We start from the raw sequence: 18,708 nt of genomic DNA on the forward strand, positions 1-18,708 counted from the left end.
TAATTTGTTTTCCTATAGCATTCAAAGAAAAACAATCAAAAATGGCTGGCATTGACAAGTTACATGTGGAATCTATGATTCTGAATGACAGAAGACAATCTGGAGATGATACAGCTTTTTTGACATTTATATATCTGTAATGCGGGCGTGAGCGACCTTCCGGATGTGACGTCACGGGGAGGTGGAGCCAGGTGACGTGGGTGAAAGGTTGGGGTCCTTAAGTGGGTAAACCGGAAAGAGAAGTCAGTCGGGGTGTGAATGGAAAAGAGTGGGGCCGCGCGGGCGAACGTGAGGAGGGGGCACCGTTGGCCAGCGGGAGCCAACCCCGGAGAATAGCAGGGAGCTAAAGGGTGGTGAGAAGCTGCGGAGAGTACAGCCAGGAAGGCTGTGTGTTAGAGGCAGCGGTGTGGCTGCAGAGAGTCGCAGGAGCGACGAAGAGAGAGAGAGAGAGAGACAGCACGAGGCTGTCAGCGCTGCGGAGTAAGCAAGAGGGAGAAGAGCAGCAGCGATACAGCCAGGGGGGCTGAGAGTGAGTAACAGCAGCGGAGCTGCTGTGGGGGCTACAGGAGCGACAGAGGCCAACAGAGGGGCTGCTGGTGGAGAAGAGAGAGACATCGGAGTCAGTACTGTGGGGACTGAGCAAAGAGGAGACAGCCGTGTGGGTAATACAGTACGGACCAAATAAAGGACACTGAGCCAGAGATCGTGGTCAAGTCTTTTATTACACTGGTGCCAGAAGTGAATCGGCATGTCGAAGCAAGTGAGGAAGAAGATTACTCCGCCGCCAGCATCAGCTTCATCGTCCGACGACGACGAATTCCCTCCAACCATGGATCCTGCTGGGGTGGTGGAGGAGAGCTCTGCTGAAGCGAGCATGGGGATGGGTGTGGAAGATGTCGGCGCGATGGCGGGGCCGTCAACATCATCGGACGCTGATCAGAGATGGCAACAGATGGCGGTGCAACTGGAGGCACTCAAGGACGTCCTGGCGCAGCTATGTCAACTCGTCACGCCGAGGACGACGGAGGAAGCTGAAGGTGCTCCACGGGCCGCCACGTTGCCTGCCCTGCCGCCGCCATTAGCCACGCGGCAAGAAGCCGCCATCTTGCGCGTCCCGCGGCGCCAAACCGCCATCTTGGACACGCCGCGGGCCGACGCCTTTTTGAATTTGCCTCCAGAACAACCAACAATTGAAGAGAACGTGAAGAGGAGTCGGAGTCGCCACCTCACCACAGTTAAGGAATTCTCCATCGGGGGCGATTGGAGCGCTTTCGCCTGCCGATTCTTGGCGGCGGTACGTTCAGCAAGATGGACCGATGCTGAGGCCTTGGAAGTGTTGCCGACTCTACTGGACGACGAATCGGTTCGATTTTTCCGTTCCATAACGGCCGATAAGAAGAAGACTTTACGCTGAGTTTTTGAAGAAATGGCCGACGCTTATGAGCCACCTGACGATGCGCATCGGCGATTCGCTCAACGACAACGAGCACCCGAGGAATCGCCCGTGGCGTTCAGAGGTGCGGTGCTGGAGCTGGCCATGGCAGCTTATCCGGAGACGCCACAGGACCTGCTCGAGCCTCTCATATTAGGCAAAATGCTGGAGCTGTCTCGGGATCTGGGGATCCCCATGCCTGTGTGTGGGCATGAGAAGCTCACTTCCCGGGCGGCAGCAAAGTGTCTGGATGCGCAGTTTAATCTCCGTCGCTGGAAGCAAGTGGCGGCATGGACGGGTGGGCCCGTCAAGGAAGGAGGCGCGATGGGGTGGGACCCCACAAAGGCGGTCTATGTGCCGGATGAGCGGGGTCCTCGGGAGCTGACGGCCGCCTCCTCTCCATGGTCGGGACGCGGAGGCCCGGGGCCGCGCGCTACGCCATCGGAACGGGGCCGTCGGAATGCAAGGCCTGCGCTTCGGCGCAACGATGCCGATTGCTTCCGCTGCGGCCGTAGGGGCCATTACGCCAAGGATTGCTGGGCCCGCTTCCCGGGTCCGCCGCAGCGGGAGGTTTCAGTACCGGACAAGCCGCCCAAAGACCCTCCGAAACAGGCATGTCGGCACACACCAGACACCCGGCAAGGCTTTGCACCTCACCCATCACCTTCGTTGCGCGACCCTATTGTTGTTATTCATGATAGGCCATCGACGGGGCCTTGTCGCTCGGTGACGCAGTGGCGCAAATTGGCACGGAGAGTTGTCGCGGCCGCTACGGGTTCGTCCACTGTACCGGGGTCTATACAAGGGGTGGACGTGCGCATTTTGGTCGACTCCGGAGCGTCTGCGACTATTATATCGGATGTCATTTTCCATCTGTTGGGCATCCCGCCGGGGGCTGTGCGCCCGGTTTATGGGTCGTGCGTCGCTGCGAACGGGGGTAGCATGGGTATCGTGGGCCAGGTGGATGCTAAGATTTCTATTGGGGATGTGTCGGCTTCGGGTGTTGTGTTAATATCAAGATCTTTGGCGGTTCCTTGCTTATTAGGCACCGATTTTTTGGCTAAAATGCCCATTTTGATCAAAATCAATGAGAATTGTATTGAATTGCCGGGTGGCCGTCAAATATCGTTTCTGCCGTCGCCCTGGGGGCGACCTGCTTCGGCCGTACAGGTGCAGGCGCTGTTCGTCGCATCTGTGGACATCCCACCTGGTTCACAGATGCTTATACCCTTGCGGTATCGGAAGCCCCTGCCTAATCGTCTGGGAGCAGTAGGGGTCTTGTTGTCGCCATCCGCCACGATAACAACAGGATTGGCGTTAGTTGGGGCACAGACCATTGTCCGGCCGGATCAATTACCGTTTTTACAGGTGCTTAACGCGGGGGTGGAAAACATCCGTGTTCCGGCCGGTACGGTTGTGGCACATGCCACTACGGCGTTTGCGACGCACGATTGTCCGCATAGCCGGGGAGTGGTCGCTGGTGTTTCCGAGCCGAGGGGTTCGGATAATCGTTGGATTGCTAACTTATGTGACGAAAATTCTTCCCTGTCCGTGGAGCAACGTGATGCGCTGCGTAAATTGTTGTTGACGTATTCGGATGTGTTCAGCTCCGATGATTTGGATCTGGGCCGCACATCGTTGCTTTCCCATCACATTGAGACGGGCGACGCTGCCCCTATTCGATTAAATTCGCATCGGATGAGTCCTGCGGAGCGAGAACACATTCGGGGGGCAGTAGAAGGCATGTTGGCTGCGGACATCATATCGCCATCTAACAGCCCATGGGGCGCTCCTGTGGTCTTGGTTAAGAAAAAGGATGGCAACTTGCGATTTTGTGTTGATTTCCGGAAATTGAATAAGATATCGGTGGCAGATGCGTACCCCCTGCCGCGTATGGACGACTCCCTTGACGCATTGTCGGGGGCTAAGTTCTTTTCCACACTGGACCTCTCTTCGGGATTTTGGCAGCTCCCCCTTGACGAGTCCTCACGGGAGAAAACCGCTTTCCGTACGCCGCAGGGGTTATTTCAATTTAACTGCCTCCCGATGGGATTGAATGCGGCCCCTGCCACATTTCAAAGATTGATGGAGCTCGTTTTGACGGGGTTGCAGTGGGAGACGTGTCTTATATATTTGGACGATATCATTGTCTTCAGCCGCACATTTGAGGAACATTTAACACGGCTGGAGACAGTGTTCACGAGGATGCGCTCTGCAAATTTAAAATTTAAACCAAAGAAATGCCACCTACTGCAACGGTCCGTCCGTTATCTGGGGCACATTGTGAGTGCTGAGGGGGTGTCCACGGATCCGGAAAAGACGGCGTGCGTCCGGGATTGGCCGACTCCGGCCACCGTGGGGGATGTTCGGCGGTTTTTGGGATTTGCCTCGTATTATCGAAGATTTGTGCCGGGGTTTGCGACGATTGCGAGGCCCTTGCATCTCCTTACGGGTAAAGGACGGAAGTTTGTTTGGGGACAGCCGGAAGAGGCGGCCTTTCGGAGTCTGCGTGATCTATTGGCAACGGCCCCAACATTGGATTATCCCGATTTTGATCGCCCATTCATTCTTGATACGGACGCGAGTGACACAGGTATTGGGGCGGTGTTATCACAATCTAAAGGGGGTGTAGAGCGCGTCGTGGCGTATGGTAGCCGAGTCTTGTCTCCTGCGGAAACTCGCTACTGTGTCACTCGTAGAGAACTTTTGGCGGTTGTTTTTTTCCTACGGCAATTTCGACCGTACCTTTACGGTCGTTCCTTTGTTGTGCGAACGGATCATGCGGCCTTGCAATATGCACTTAAAATGGACCAGCCATCCGGACAGTGGGCACGTTGGTTGGACACGCTACAGGAATTTTCCTTCCAAATTCAACATCGGAAGGGGGTGCGCCATGCGAACGCTGACGCACTTTCCAGATTACCGCGGCGAGCCCCTTGCAAATGTGAGTCGGGGACGCATAGGTGTTCGCCGATTCTGAACCCCCCTCAGCCGCTTACGTTGGCCGTCGAGAAGTCGGATACTCCGATGGAACCGGGACCGACTGACGGGGTTTTGAATCTGCCGCGGTCTGTCTGGATTCGGGAACAGATGATGGATGAGTCGTTGTTGTCCATGCGGAAGCGGTCTACGAGGGACAATGGGAGTCCGAGTTCGGCTGTGGGGCCGCGAACCGCTCTCCGAGATGGTCTGCTTATGTGGCGAGAAGGGGTCCAGGAAAGCTGGCGTGTGGTGGTACCGACGTCCTTGCGATTCGAGTTGATTAGGACTCTCCATTGTGAGACACTCTTACATTTAGGGGTGCAGAAGACTTTGTTGACGTTGCAACGTCATTATTTTTGGCACGGCATGGCGACAGATGTCGTAGGGCACGTGCGCGCGTGCCCTGAGTGCGCCCGACGTAAGCCGCCTAAACATCCTTACGTGCCGCCTCTCCAGTCGATTCAGGTGTCTCGAGTCAATGAATTGGTGGCACTGGACATATTAGGACCCTTCCCGCCATCGGCGAGGGGAAATAAATATTTGCTGGTAGGGGTTGAGTATCTCTCCCGTTGGCCGATGGCCTGGCCGTTGCCCGATCAGTCGGCCGCAGCCATCACCGACGCCTTTTTGTTTGGGTATATTATGGACAAGGGGGCGCCTGAGAGACTCCTCACGGACCAGGGCCGAAATTTCTCTTCTAAATTATTGGCGGAAGTGTGCGCGGGCCTTGGGACTAAGAAAATACGGACATCCCCATACCATCCGCAGACGGATGGTATGGTCGAGCGGCTGAACAGGACATTGTCTGCCATGCTTTGCCATACTGTGAGTGAACAGCAATCAGATTGGGATCTGCACATCCCCGGAGTGCTTTCGGCGTACAGGATGACGCCTCATGCGGCTACAGGGTATTCGCCGTTTTACCTTATGTATGGTCGGGAAAACGTGCCTCCGGTGGATGTGCAATTGGGTACTGGGGTGAAGGGACCTCGTAAACCACTTCCTGAATACATTCAGGACACGGTTTGCCGGGTCACGGAGGCGCGTGAAAATGCCCGCGTAGCTACGGCCAAAGCCCAGGCCCGGAACGAGCGGTATGCTCGGCGGTCCGAGGGGGAGTGCCCCTGGAAGGTTGGTGACCTGGCCTGGCTCCATTGCCCGCAGGTGCGGCCGGGGACCTCTCCTAAATTGCACAAACCTTGGCATGGTCCTGTGCGCCTCATTGAGGTTCCCAATCCACAGTCGGCGCGCGTTCAGATTGGTTCTCGCCGTTGGTTTGTTCATACGTCGCGGTTGAAACCATATGTTGCTCCCCTACGTGATGCGTCATCTCCCAATGTTGCCTTGCCGGGGTCTGTTGCTGCCGACTCTCCCCTGCCTGCGTCCACTGATCTTGCTCGAGCGCCTGTCGTACCTGTTCCAGACAGGTCGGCCGTGACACCGAGGGGGACGAGGGGCCCTGCTCGGAGGGCGCCTGCCAGGTCTGCGAGACCTTCGAGCCCTGCAGCCCTTCCGACCCCGCCGCAGGCACATTCAAAGGACACGGCCAAGACTGATTCTTCGGGAACACGGGACGTTGGTGGACTTCCAACCGCAACAGGAGAATTACCCCCTGTCATTCATCGAGTTCCATCGCGTTCCCGTTCTGCGAGCGGGCCGCCGACCGTCCGGGACGGGCCGGCGACCCGCACACGTTCTAAATCACTTACGTTTCGTTGATTGTATGTTGTGTTGTTGTTCTTGTTCTTACCCTTGTATTTATTGCATGCTTTCTGTACGTCCGTGATGTTACTTGTTGTTATTGTTCTGTTGTTATATTGCATGCTTGGTGTCCTTTAGCACGGAAGGTCGGTTCACCGCATTACGCTTTGGTATTGTTCAGCCGAGGTCGGCTGGGTTTTTTCTACGGGGGAGGGTGGTGTAATGCGGGCGTGAGCGACCTTCCGGATGTGACGTCACGGGGAGGTGGAGCCAGGTGACGTGGGTGAAAGGTTGGGGTCCTTAAGTGGGTAAACCGGAAAGAGAAGTCAGTCGGGGTGTGAATGGAAAAGAGTGGGGCCGCGCGGGCGAACGTGAGGAGGGGGCACCGTTGGCCAGCGGGAGCCAACCCCGGAGAATAGCAGGGAGCTAAAGGGTGGTGAGAAGCTGCGGAGAGTACAGCCAGGAAGGCTGTGTGTTAGAGGCAGCGGTGTGGCTGCAGAGAGTCGCAGGAGCGACGAAGAGAGAGAGAGACAGCACGAGGCTGTCAGCGCTGCGGAGTAAGCAAGAGGGAGAAGAGCAGCAGCGATACAGCCAGGGGGGCTGAGAGTGAGTAACAGCAGCGGAGCTGCTGTGGGGGCTACAGGAGCGACAGAGGCCAACAGAGGGGCTGCTGGTGGAGAAGAGAGAGACATCGGAGTCAGTACTGTGGGGACTGAGCAAAGAGGAGACAGCCGTGTGGGTAATACAGTACGGACCAAATAAAGGACACTGAGCCAGAGATCGTGGTCAAGTCTTTTATTACATATCCATGACAGATGCACTGACCCTCAAGCCTTTTTCAGGAAAGTTCTACATTAATTCAATTCTTTTATTTCCTATGGCTATATGTTCAAGGGGCTAAATATCGAGGTCTGCTATCCACGAGAGGGATTCAACAAGAAGATTGTAATTTTATATTTCTCTGTTCCGGAAGCGCAGACTACAGTGGTTAAATATATTGTCAATAGTTTGGGTTGCATGGCTACAATCATACTCCTGTGGCTTGTCTTGAGTTTTATATTAATGAAGATGTGCACATTCGCCTGTTGACGTTATGATGCGTTTGATGGTACATTCGTGTCTTCGCAGAATGTCAAAGCCAGGAGATGTGAAGTTTGGGTTTCCAATGATGTATTTATTCTGGATATCTGCATTGTTCCACTCTGTTTGCCAGCATTCTTCTGTATCTGGGTTATATTCTAGAATGGTGACATTACAATCCCGGAAGGGGGATTGGGACTTGAGTCATTACTGAGGTGCATTGTTTAGGTCTTGATTAATTCGTAGGTTATTGTTGGCAATAAAACGTGGAAACTCCTTTGCAGTTTTCATGTCTCTGTGGATATTTGGTTGTAGAATGTTCGCTATAACAAGGAATCAGGGGATTGTTGTCAATTTCAGTATTCCGGTTATTGTGTGCATTGTGTTATTTATGCATCTAGCAGTTTTGTATATAAGCTCCCAGATGGAGCTGAAGTGGAATACTATTACCACGGCATAGATCGGTGAGAGGGCAGCGGTTAACAGCACCTCAGCTGAAGTGCCCCAGGTCAAGTTTCTATGGCAGGGCAAATTCTTGATTTGGTTTTTCACCGATCTGCTTTATGTGGAGCTTGACGGTCAGGCTTTTATCCATGATAACCCCTAGATATTTTGGAGTGGGGTCATAGTGCACTGGGATACCGCAGAAGGATACATGAAGGGTAGCTTTTGCTGCCTGATTGGGCAGGTGGAAAGCGTTTGTAGTGGTTTTCTAGGGATTTGGTCAGAGTCTCCAGTGGCAGATATATTCCTCAAATAACATGAAATCAGCTGTTAGAGTACTTGGAATGTATGTATGTTGAACTTCTCTTGCACCGTACGTTGCCAACCGTGCTAATCAGAGGTGCGATGTTCACAAGGTTTGTACCGTGTGCAGTACGGGCTACATCATCTGCATATATGAACTTGGTACGAGTAACGAACCCTGAAGGAGGCCATTGTTCATTAGTCATCTTCAGTAGCAGGCTATGACACATCGGTGCCATAGTCAGCAGAGAGGTCAATTATTTATTTGCCGGTTTTCTGTTGATGCTGGAAACCAGCTTCTATGAGGGTGGTGAAGGTAACGATCTGTTCGCAGCAGCTACGGGCAGTTCGATATCCATTTTGTTTGGGAGGCAGTTGGGGGTCGATAATGGCAGATGAGGATCTGGCAAGCATGGCACGTTCCATCAGCTTGGAGGTGGAAGGCAATACGAATATTGGCGTGTACCTGGAGGGTGAGTCTTGCGACGTTCTGGGTTTAAGAATGGCGGTGACATTGGCTTGCTGTTTTACTTTCAGAATTTTGCCCGTCTTGTGCATGACAGTGATGAGGTTTGCAATGCCATTGTTGTCCATATAGTTCCAGGTTCCTTAGGAAATCAGGATACAGATCATCATATCCCAGTGCCGTGCTGTATTGTGTGGCTCTGAGGGCCATTTACACTTTAGTGACAACGTATGATCTTGTTAGAGCTGTTATTTGCGGTAAGTTGGCTCAAAGCGATGGCGAGTTGTTTCCGGACAGCTTGTTTGATGAGCTCGTACATTGGTGCCTTTGAAGAGGGTAGCATGTGGGAAGCCAGGGCATTCGCTGTGGTTTTTGGCAATCTGTGCTCTGTTGGTATTGAGGCACCTAGGTTCCAGGCTTTACAACTAGAGTGAGTGACGTCCAAATCTGACATCTTCCCAACGTTTTCTTCATGCAGAGTTCAGGGACTCCAACAGTGCAGTGACCTTATCTTGGTCACCAGATTTAATTTACACTCTCTGTTTCTATTTATCATCGTGGCATGTTGAATTTTAATTAATCTATCCCATTTTTTTACACTTTGGCTCCAGTTTCTTTAATAAGATTTCGTTTTTGTAGCCGGGCCAGTTGGCCTACTGAAAGTCCCAACACGGCCGTGGTTGTAGAGGTTATGCCCAGGATTAGTAATGAAATGTGCTTGTCTGTCAATCTTTTTGCTTTTCAGATGATTGCCTGTAATTGTTCATGAAGCAATAAGTGGCCGTCCACTTTTGTCCTTTGAGAAGAAGCATAAGTCTGGATTATCATGCTTTTTCCATCGGGCTTTGTGAAATGTGCTTGGGTGTTTAGAGGCGTATATAAAGAATTTGTCTTGTGCTGTCGGCAGAGGTGGTCATGGCCATTCCTTATATGGGGGCTGATATACATATACACTGATTATTATCACATGACCAGCTGTGATGGTTATTGATGATGTTGCCATCCCTTGTAGTGGACTTGAAAGCATAGTCCTTTTTAAGCCTTGCCTGATGAAGGTGGTGAAGCCATGTTTAGGGTGGTAGACTGCAAAACAAGGATATATATACTCTTTGGGTCTTTCAGATAAAAAAAAATCACGACGTTTCGATCACAACACGAGCAATCGTCTTCAGGCTAAAAAATACAGCAGGCAAACTGCTGAGGCAGGAGAAATATAGCGGGAGAGCTGCTGCAACAAGAGGTTATATAGGTTTGAGATGGGTGCAACCCAAGGGTAAGTGGGCGGGGCTAGAGATGTAATTTGCATGTAAATGTAAGATCGGAGAGCCTGATATTCCTCACGACTACGGTGCTGAAGAGGATATACAGTATCCATTTATTCTGGAACTTGCCATCCTCTTCCTGTCCTCAATGTACATCTCCTGTAAGGCAATGCCAAAGAAATGTTATCGTCGGTTCTTGGCCAGAAAATCACATGTAGGTCTTGAGAGATCTTCAATATTTAGTTATTACACTCAAAGACATCGTCCGATCAGTTTCTGGCCCTTAATGAGCCGAAATGATGGTATTAGATATGTGTACGGTAACAGGAAAACACTTAACTGGTGATCCGCGAGAAGGCTGCTGTCTCCTACCGTCCATTAAAGAGTGTTCGGCTTCTGGGTAAAACTAAAATTCCTGGATAAACTGCACTCATAAAAAGGGATATTTTGCAAAGATATACATGGATAAATCCAATCCACAGACTCAATAGGGATCAAATCTATCTGTGGACCGCATCCACTTTGCTGCACTGACATCTCCTAGCACCGCTCAGGCCTCGCAGCCACAACACCTGATGTGCACTGGAGTCCGCACCTCCGATTAGCACGGTTTTCTATGTACGATGTGAAAGAAGTTTAACATACATGCATGTGTCTTGTGAGTGATTCCAAGATGAGGTTTGTAGGAGGTACCTTTTATTTAGAACATTCACGGTCTCATCCACACACTCTCTATAGTTGCTTAGCCTAGCCTATACACAACACTAGTCGTCTAACACTGACGGTGCTGATTGAGACAGGCAACTACTATCTGGCAGCGCAATATCAAGCGAAGACGGCAGCGATGACAGCGACGAGACGACAGCAACGCCGAGACGAATCAAATCCCAGAACCGGCAGCCTTGAGCTTCCGCTCTCGGCTCCTTTTATCTTACCCAGCGTGGCCTGGCTCCGCCCTGGCCGCCCCTCCCTTCTGGAACCCACTAGCAGGTTCCAGGTTCTTCCAGACAGGGTCCTCCGTGACCCTTGCCCCAGTTCCTCCGCCCTGCCAACACACCCGTGCACAGCTCACCGGCGTGTGTACTGTCTGTCCACCACAGTCGCCGCTGCTGTCTACCAGCAGGCGCTATTACACTACACATACATATGAGTCACCAATTCAGACACTAACCAGGCTTGACTCTCCTTAGCTTGACCCTCCGACGAGATTGGGTGCACTCAGAGTGATACGGTAAAAGATGAAATGCACATATTTCATGAATATCATTGCCATTGTAAATAATGGTACCTGTACCCCTTATCAATGTCATGATACACACATGAAAATGTAAAATTGTGGAATTGAGTGCTCACACAATAATTCTAATGTATGTGTGTTAATGTTTTTATTTTCAGGAGGCAGCGGCGTCATCTGTGGTAATCCTGTGAAGGCCCTCAGAGCACGGCGAAATAAGCTCAATGTATGAAACTCCCACGTGCACTCACACACCCACACACAGTTTCAAGCTCCATGCAGTGTATCTTTATTATTGTTATTGTGATGCTTGTTTATCCAGGAAAGCCTCGAGTCTCAAGACTTTTTCTCAGGAGTGTCCTGCCACATTTTCATAGTCGGGGAAATGTTGCTGTGTGCTATGTGTGATTGAGTCAGCTGCAGGTATTGTTTTAGCAGTGGAATTTTTGGTCAATATTAGTAACATTGAAATTCAAAAAAATAGAATGCATATGTAGTGTCAACGATTCAGAGACATAGTTTCTAGGAGGCACCTTCTTTATTAACAACTTTTATGGTCTTGTCCACTCTCCACAGTAGCTTAGCCTAGCCTGTACACAACACTAGCTGTCTAACACTGACGGTGCTGACTGAGATAGCCAACTACTATCCTTCATAACGCAATATCTAGCGGAGATGATTAGCGACGACGGCGACGAGACGACAGCAATGACGAGATGAGTCCACTCCCAGAACGGGCAGCCTCAAGCTTTCGCTCTCGGCTCCTTTTATGCTACCAGCGCTGCCTGGCTCTGCCCTGACCGCGCCTCCCTTCTCAAACCCGCTTACAGGTTCCAGGAACCTCCAGATGGGGTCCTCTGTGACCCTTGCCCTAGTTCCTCCGCTCTGCCAACACACCCGCGCCCACGCTCACCGACGTGTGTACTATCTGTCCACCACAGTTGCCGCTGTTGTCCAACAGCCGGTGCTGTTACACTACAAATACATTAGCAAAGGATACACCAAAACCTTGCCTCATTGTGGGTTTTCCCATCGCGAATTTGATCATTCGCTCCAAATTTGAGGTACAGTTGGCCGATTGCGCCCGTGACTCGACCATATGTGGCTTTGACCGCAAGATTCCTATACAGTACACATCGTAAAGAAGTACTGTACACTGCTCACAATGATTCTCCCACGGAAGAATACACACCATCATCATTTATAGTAAATCAAACTACTTTCAGTTTGTTATTTTTTTAAACTGCATATTTACTATACATGTCATTAACCTTATCTTTATTTTCAGGTTTATGTGTACAGTACAGTATGCTACATTAATATTTAGCATTCTATACATTTACTGTACACGTTATATATAATACGAAAGAGAATATTGATACATTACGTGAACATTTATTACTGTCTCATGTTCGGGTTACGTACTGGGAACCAAACCCTAGTTTTCCCATTTGCCGTTGAGTTTGCGGATCTCGTATTTTCTGATTGCTGTGATTTTCAATCGTGGAACCCTTGCAATAGGTAAGGTTTTGGTGTATTTGTTGGCATGTTTTACATTTTATGCGTGGTCAAAGTAGATTTTATGCCTTGTAATAGGTGTCTTAATTGGTGTTTGCACATCTTCACACCTGCATTATTGCCAGAAAGGATAATGCCTTTTCTTATTTTTAATTATCATCTTAATACTTGCACAAGGTGTCTCCCATAGATACCGGTTACATTGTATGTGTTTAGCTATGGGAGGAAACCGGAGAACCTGGAGGAAACGCAGAACAAGGGAAGAACAAATGCCACACAGAAAGGTGGCCAAGTCAGAAATTTAAATTGTTGCTGTGAGGTACTTAATTGTAATAACCAATTTCCCCTGACTGACAGGCTAATGCTCACTTTCAGGCTGGCCCTGTGTTACCTTGTGCCATACAGGGACAGCTGTCATCAGGTTAAAAATAACAAAAACTACCATTGTGCATTGGAATGACTGAGGTGTAAGGTGTTTTTGAGACGCTGGGGCATTGAAGCGCCTGATAAATGCTCATCCTTTAAGAGGTAATTTGATGTCATATTTTAGAGTAAATATTGGCTCAAGAGCATTTTAAGTAAAAAGCATGACTATCCTGGGTGAACTGGGAGTTATAGCTATCATTCATAACTAAGTTACATCACGACTACCATGTGTAGACCACCAGCATGGGTTGAGCTCATAGCTCCCGGTACTTTATAGACTGCCTACAACGACTGCTTTGGATGGCAGGGTGGGGCATTGGTAACACTTGTGCCTCACAGCAAGAAGGTCTTGAGCTAGATTCCCCACTCGAGCATCTTTCTGGGTGGAGTTTGTATGTTTTCCCCTGTTCTGCATAGGTTATCTGGTTTCCTCCCACAGCTAAACAACGAAACAATGCAACTGGCATTGGCCAAAACCAGAGCTGCAACTGCAGCAAAATGCTGACCATGCAACATCTCTTGGTCTGCACACTGCTTGAGGAAGTGCCCTGCACTGTGCAAAATTTTGCAGCAGGCAACCTGCAAGCACTGGAATATGCTTGCCACCGGAAGGATTTTTTAACTTTGGTGAACCAACACAAAACATCCCAATGCTAAAAAATTACCTGCAACTTACTCAAGTGGAATACAGCAACATCGCCTCCTACTGTGACCTGCAGAGTCTTGAGACTCAGTGAGGATTTCGTGGGTGAACAGGCATAGTAGTAATAATTATAACACAAGCGTGCGGCACACCGTGCTGTCAGACAACCAGCTCGGAGGCTGCGTTCAAACAAGAAACGGCGGAGCCACCCTCTCGGGATGGAACCTGCAGCTCCGGCGACTCGGTCACGATGGCAGGGGCCCTCCCAGCTCTCTGCCACACCCCGGACCCCCCCGACAGCCCACCCTCACCACTCTGCACGTTTGAGCTTGAGCAGGATGTGCTGCTGGCACTGAGTGCTTGGAGGGAGGAATACAGCAGGTAGTTTTGGTCGCTCTGCACTGCAACAGTAATTGCATCACACTGCATATGCAGCATGTGGCACACAGGCCTCCCCCTGGTGCACTATAATGTACGCAATAGAGTGTTTTAACGCTCGCATAAACAATGTCCAATGTGCCCATATGCTCACATTCTACAGCACCTTCACCCCCACCGCCCTAGTTGCACTGGGATCGGAATTAAATACGGTTGAGGCGAAAGATCACTTAGGGCAGTGAATCTCATGCAGCATGTGAGGAGGGCACTGCCAGGCATACCTACTACCTGCCTGTCTCCTTAGGGCTGATACCAACACCCCACGCAGTGATTTATTTGTAGTAATGCTATTAAATCCCGAGCAGAGATAAAAGTGCACCAATAACATTTATGTATACATGTACACATTATGGAGGGCAGTGGTTAGCACATGTTCAGAAATACAGGAAGTTCTAGATATTCTTTGGGTCTTTCGGTAAAGTCAGGTAGATATGTTCAAAGAAAATAACAAAAACTATGACGTTTCGTTCGCAACACAAGCGGTCAGGAATAGGGGCCTCTTTCTGATGGCAAACGCTTGTGTTGCGATCGAAACGTCGTGGTTTTTTGTTATTTTGTTATTTTCTTTGAACCTATCTACGTGACTTTATCCAAAGACCCAAAGAATATGAATTCCTGAAGTCACGAAAGCTTTAAGTCAACATTTTAAAGGTGTTTACCAGAATTTTGCTGAATACAATACGAAAGCAGATACACGTGCACTTAAGGGAAAACCATTGTTGGTTTAAATAGGGAGGGGTTGTGGTGATTCATGTGAAATGCAGACAACTAATAGAGAAGACCCAGGAATATATGGAGTGTGTTTAGATTTGTATGTCGATCCCTAAAAAGTGTGTATTTTGTAAAAAGAGAAAGGGAGCCTGCAGAAACGTATAGGTTATGGCATTCCAGAGAAGATGGGCTGAGTGCACGAGAGCGTGTATAACGCCAGCTTTTGTGTGGTGTACAAGGAGATGACAGTGGATTGAGGTTGTTAAAACATTCAGAACAAATTCGTTCAAATTGACACGAGGATGACATCACAACTTTTCAAGGGTGTTGCTCTGTCATGAATTATGTATAAAAACGGAATACAAAATAATTATCAACCCCCATACACACACTTATACTACTTATGCCTAATTCACACGCTCACATTTCACCCTCCCCCCGCACTCTTCACTCCTCACCACCGCTGCACGTGCCTCGCACAGGAACATGAAGACATTTGCACAGAAGCACAAACCCCAGGTGCTGAGCATTACGTACGGTGGGGACGTGAAGTGCAGCAGCAGCAGAAGCAACAGAAGCAGCGTTGGGGAGGCTGAGGGCGATCGGCGGGACAGCGTCTCAGGGGACAGCGTCTCGGAGGGCGGCTCTCATCGGGGCGTCTCCCCAGCCCCCCTGTGCCCTCTCGGTGGTGTGCATTCAACAGCGTCACTGTTCATACGCATTTCTATTGGCAATGCCGAAATACTGACAATTTTTGTGAGTTCTAAAAGCACAGTTTGCAGAAGTGTAATAATGAAAACTAATCGATAATTAATATAAGAAATGTCTGTTTTCAATGTGTTGGACAAAAATGTATGTACCCTCTCTTCCCATCTCTGTATTCTCCATCGATCCCCAATTTGCCCTTTACAGGTTCTGATCCCAGCCCCACATCTTCCTTGGCAGCCTGCGTCTCTGTGGGAACCTCCAAGTCCCCCTCCCCTCCCACGCTTCACCAGCATCCCCGGCTGCCACCAAATCGCAAGCTCGTGGCGCTCCATATGCCAGGGACCCGGCGCAGCTCCAGCAGGGACGCAAGCATCCCCAATGATGTTGCCAAGAACGCACCTTCTGCCACAGGTCATCGCAGCTGGCATGTCTAGACGGGCCAATAATATTTGTGTTCAATATACACTGTCTACTGTGTGTATGTACTTACATTTTGACTTAAAACTTTCGTGACTGCAGGAATTCATATTCTTTTGTTCTTTCGGTAAAGTCACGTAGATAGAAAATAATAAAAAAAAAGTGAATACAAATGAAATTAAAATAATAATAAAACGAATATAGACTGTAGCCTGGTTCTAAATCGGAGTGATTGTACTGGCAGTCTATAATGTAGACTGTAGCCTGTTTATTAAGTTTGGTGAGTGTACTGGCAGTCTATTATATAGACTGTATCAATGGTTATTAAGCTGGGTGAATATACTGGCAGTCTATAATGTAGACTGTAGCCTGGTTCTTCACCTCGCTGAGCGTAGTGGCAGTTTATAATGTAGACTGTAGCCTGGTTCTTCACCTCGGTGAGTGTACTGGCAGTCTATAATGTAGACCAAGGCCGTAGCCATGGAATCAACATTGGGGGGGACCAAATCATCCAGGGAGTCTGGGGGTGCCTCCCCAGAAAAAAAATCTAAATTTGAAAATAATTTCCTGCCTTAAATATTTAAAAATTCACTAGCACATAGGATGGACTTTTTATTTATTGTTTACAATAATGTCTAATAGTGTATTGTATTACATTGCTGTTTTTTCTTTTTTTACCTTTTCTTGTTTCATTGTATGAAATGGCAGAGATTAGGGATTAATAAAGTACAACCATAACCACAATAATATAAACAGAAATCTATTTTATAGCAATATATTGGGGGGGGGACATTTTAAGCATTTTTGAATATGTATCCCCCCCAATATATTATAATTACGGCCTTGATGTAGACTGTAGCAATGGTTATTAAACTGTAATGCTCACTCAGTTTAATAACCCTTCTACCTCCTGCAGCCACCTTGATATGCCAAAGGTGGTTCTCTCTTGGGTCTCAGTGTGTTCCTTTGGCAGTGGTCAGCTTATTGATGACTGGCCTCCATCATAGCTTTGTAGAATTCCCACCGATGGGTTGAAGCTGCACCCATTGGTGGGTTGCAAGAGGTTTCCAGGTGGATCAGAAAACAAAATACAATAAAACTTTATATTTTCTAATTCTAAAAAAAGAACAATACTAGACTTGAATTGATTATCAATTAATTACAATAATGCAGTCCCCCAACCATGTGCAAAATCATCTGGGCGAGAGCTATCACGTGCTCCAACTGGACTGTGTGAGTGGTAGTTATGCTGGTCGTGGTGTGACAATATTTTTCATTTCAAAGCATACTTTGAACTTGCTCGATCTTCGAAGCACACCAAACCAAAAATTCATTGTGGATCCGGGTGGGTGGGTGAGAATGCATTGTAGCTGAGAGAAAATTCCCAATCCCTCGTTTATGTGTATCTTACTAAGAACAAGGAAATCAAGGGATACTATCAACATTCGTGACAAGAATTTTCATAACTGAGTGTATTCGTGTCTGTGAGCCTCTGTAATCTGTCTCCCAATGTCCCTATTTGTGTCTGTGTGTGTTTGAAGGAATGCAGGCAAGGCTGATGAGTGAAATGCCTTCTATTACCTACTGTATCCCAGGTTTTGGCTAAAATGGCCCCTTGAGATAGTCATCTTGTTGGGTGACTTTAATGCCTAAGTAGGTCATGAAGCACGCACCTGTTATTGAGCCAGATCAGCTTAATAACGATATAAGGCTGCTAGACTTCTGTGCAACCCCGTGGGCTTGTAATCATAAACACACTCTTCCTGCATTGGTGCATCCACACAACATAATGGATGTACACCGGGTCCAAGCAAGAATATCTTCTGTACGATATAGCGACGAAACAAACGCGGGCCCAAATTCTTGAAACCAGGACCTACCCTGCAACTGATCTGCCCAATGACCATCGGCTTGATATCTGTAAGCTGCACATGACGGTGGTGGGCATCCACCGAGGTTTCCATTCAAAACCCACAATAGCCTATTCTAGGCTAGCTGAGGAAAGTTACAAGCAAGAATTTAATCATCGCTTGCAGCTGGGGTTGGCATCGTTCCTCTTGATGATTGGGAGTCCTGTTGCTCTACCAACTGAGATAACTCTCGGTCAGAAGCCAATTACTTTTCATGGTGTGTTATCCAGCCCATGTTATAAAAATCCTTTTGGCATGTATGTCGGACACCTATTTTATCTGCTGCCCCCTATAGGCACCTCTTTCCCATGCTGGCGGGTGTCACAAAACGGCTTCATGCCTGTACGATTCACCAACACCTCCAGATGCTGGCTCACAGGCTTGCGTTTTCGGTGCTGGGATTGTGTCTGTAGGTCGGGTGACGGTTTCTGACAAGTGCCGGGTGACATCAACTACTCAAGCTGGCACGGCTTTCCCAAGAGCACCGCAACCACAATCACTATCGGCACTGCCATTGCAACCGTCGACGTCGCCACTATCAACATCGCCACCGTCGAAGCAATTTGGCGTCGTTGTGCCCAGGCATACAGGGGAGCCGCTCACCCTGGTGGGCTCTGGAACACGCAGCACGCACACTATCAGGTTCGCGAGCACTACTTGAGAAAGCCACATTGCAGTGTTCAGTAACCACAGGGTGAGGTGTGGAGTAAGTGTAAAGGAATTCTTCAGGTGTAAGAGGTAGAACATGTGATATTCAGTTGTTTTAGAAATACATGTCAGGTGCTCGTGTCCGAGTCCTGAACTAGCACTGCTGTGACGTTGCGTGCGAGTCCACCATTCAATCACCCCTGATTAAACTAAGTTCTCAAAGTAGTTGAAAGTCTCAGCCCAATCACAAAGCACAAACTTCATACAAAATGTAGAGTTTTTCTTCAGCCAGCCCAGCTCTGAGGTCTGCAATGTATACATTACGTGACTTGCAGTTGTTTTTTCAGTTTAGCTTCATGTGAAGTTTTCTGGATTTTACGGTTTA

General features: G+C 48.9%; 1 protein-coding gene across 4 annotated transcripts in view; it reads left to right on the forward strand.

The window, feature by feature from the left end:
- The window catches only part of LOC144936450 (uncharacterized), a 51,433-nt gene that overhangs the window by 31,653 nt on the left and 1,072 nt on the right, over nucleotides 1–18,708 (forward strand). For all 4 annotated transcript variants that reach the window (XM_078863504.1, XM_078863505.1, XM_078863506.1 and 1 more), the window contains 5 exons: nucleotides 11,066–11,130; nucleotides 13,655–13,872; nucleotides 15,123–15,328; nucleotides 15,553–15,759; nucleotides 18,089–18,317. In XM_078863504.1, the coding sequence (XP_078719630.1) occupies nucleotides 11,066–11,130; nucleotides 13,655–13,872; nucleotides 15,123–15,328; nucleotides 15,553–15,759; nucleotides 18,089–18,317 (925 nt within the window). The remainder of the gene's footprint in view (nucleotides 1–11,065; nucleotides 11,131–13,654; nucleotides 13,873–15,122; nucleotides 15,329–15,552; nucleotides 15,760–18,088; nucleotides 18,318–18,708) is intronic.

The sequence above is a fragment of the Lampetra fluviatilis genome, chromosome 16 (assembly GCF_964198595.1).
Source record: "Lampetra fluviatilis chromosome 16, kcLamFluv1.1, whole genome shotgun sequence".
Lineage (NCBI taxonomy): Eukaryota > Metazoa > Chordata > Hyperoartia > Petromyzontiformes > Petromyzontidae > Lampetra > Lampetra fluviatilis.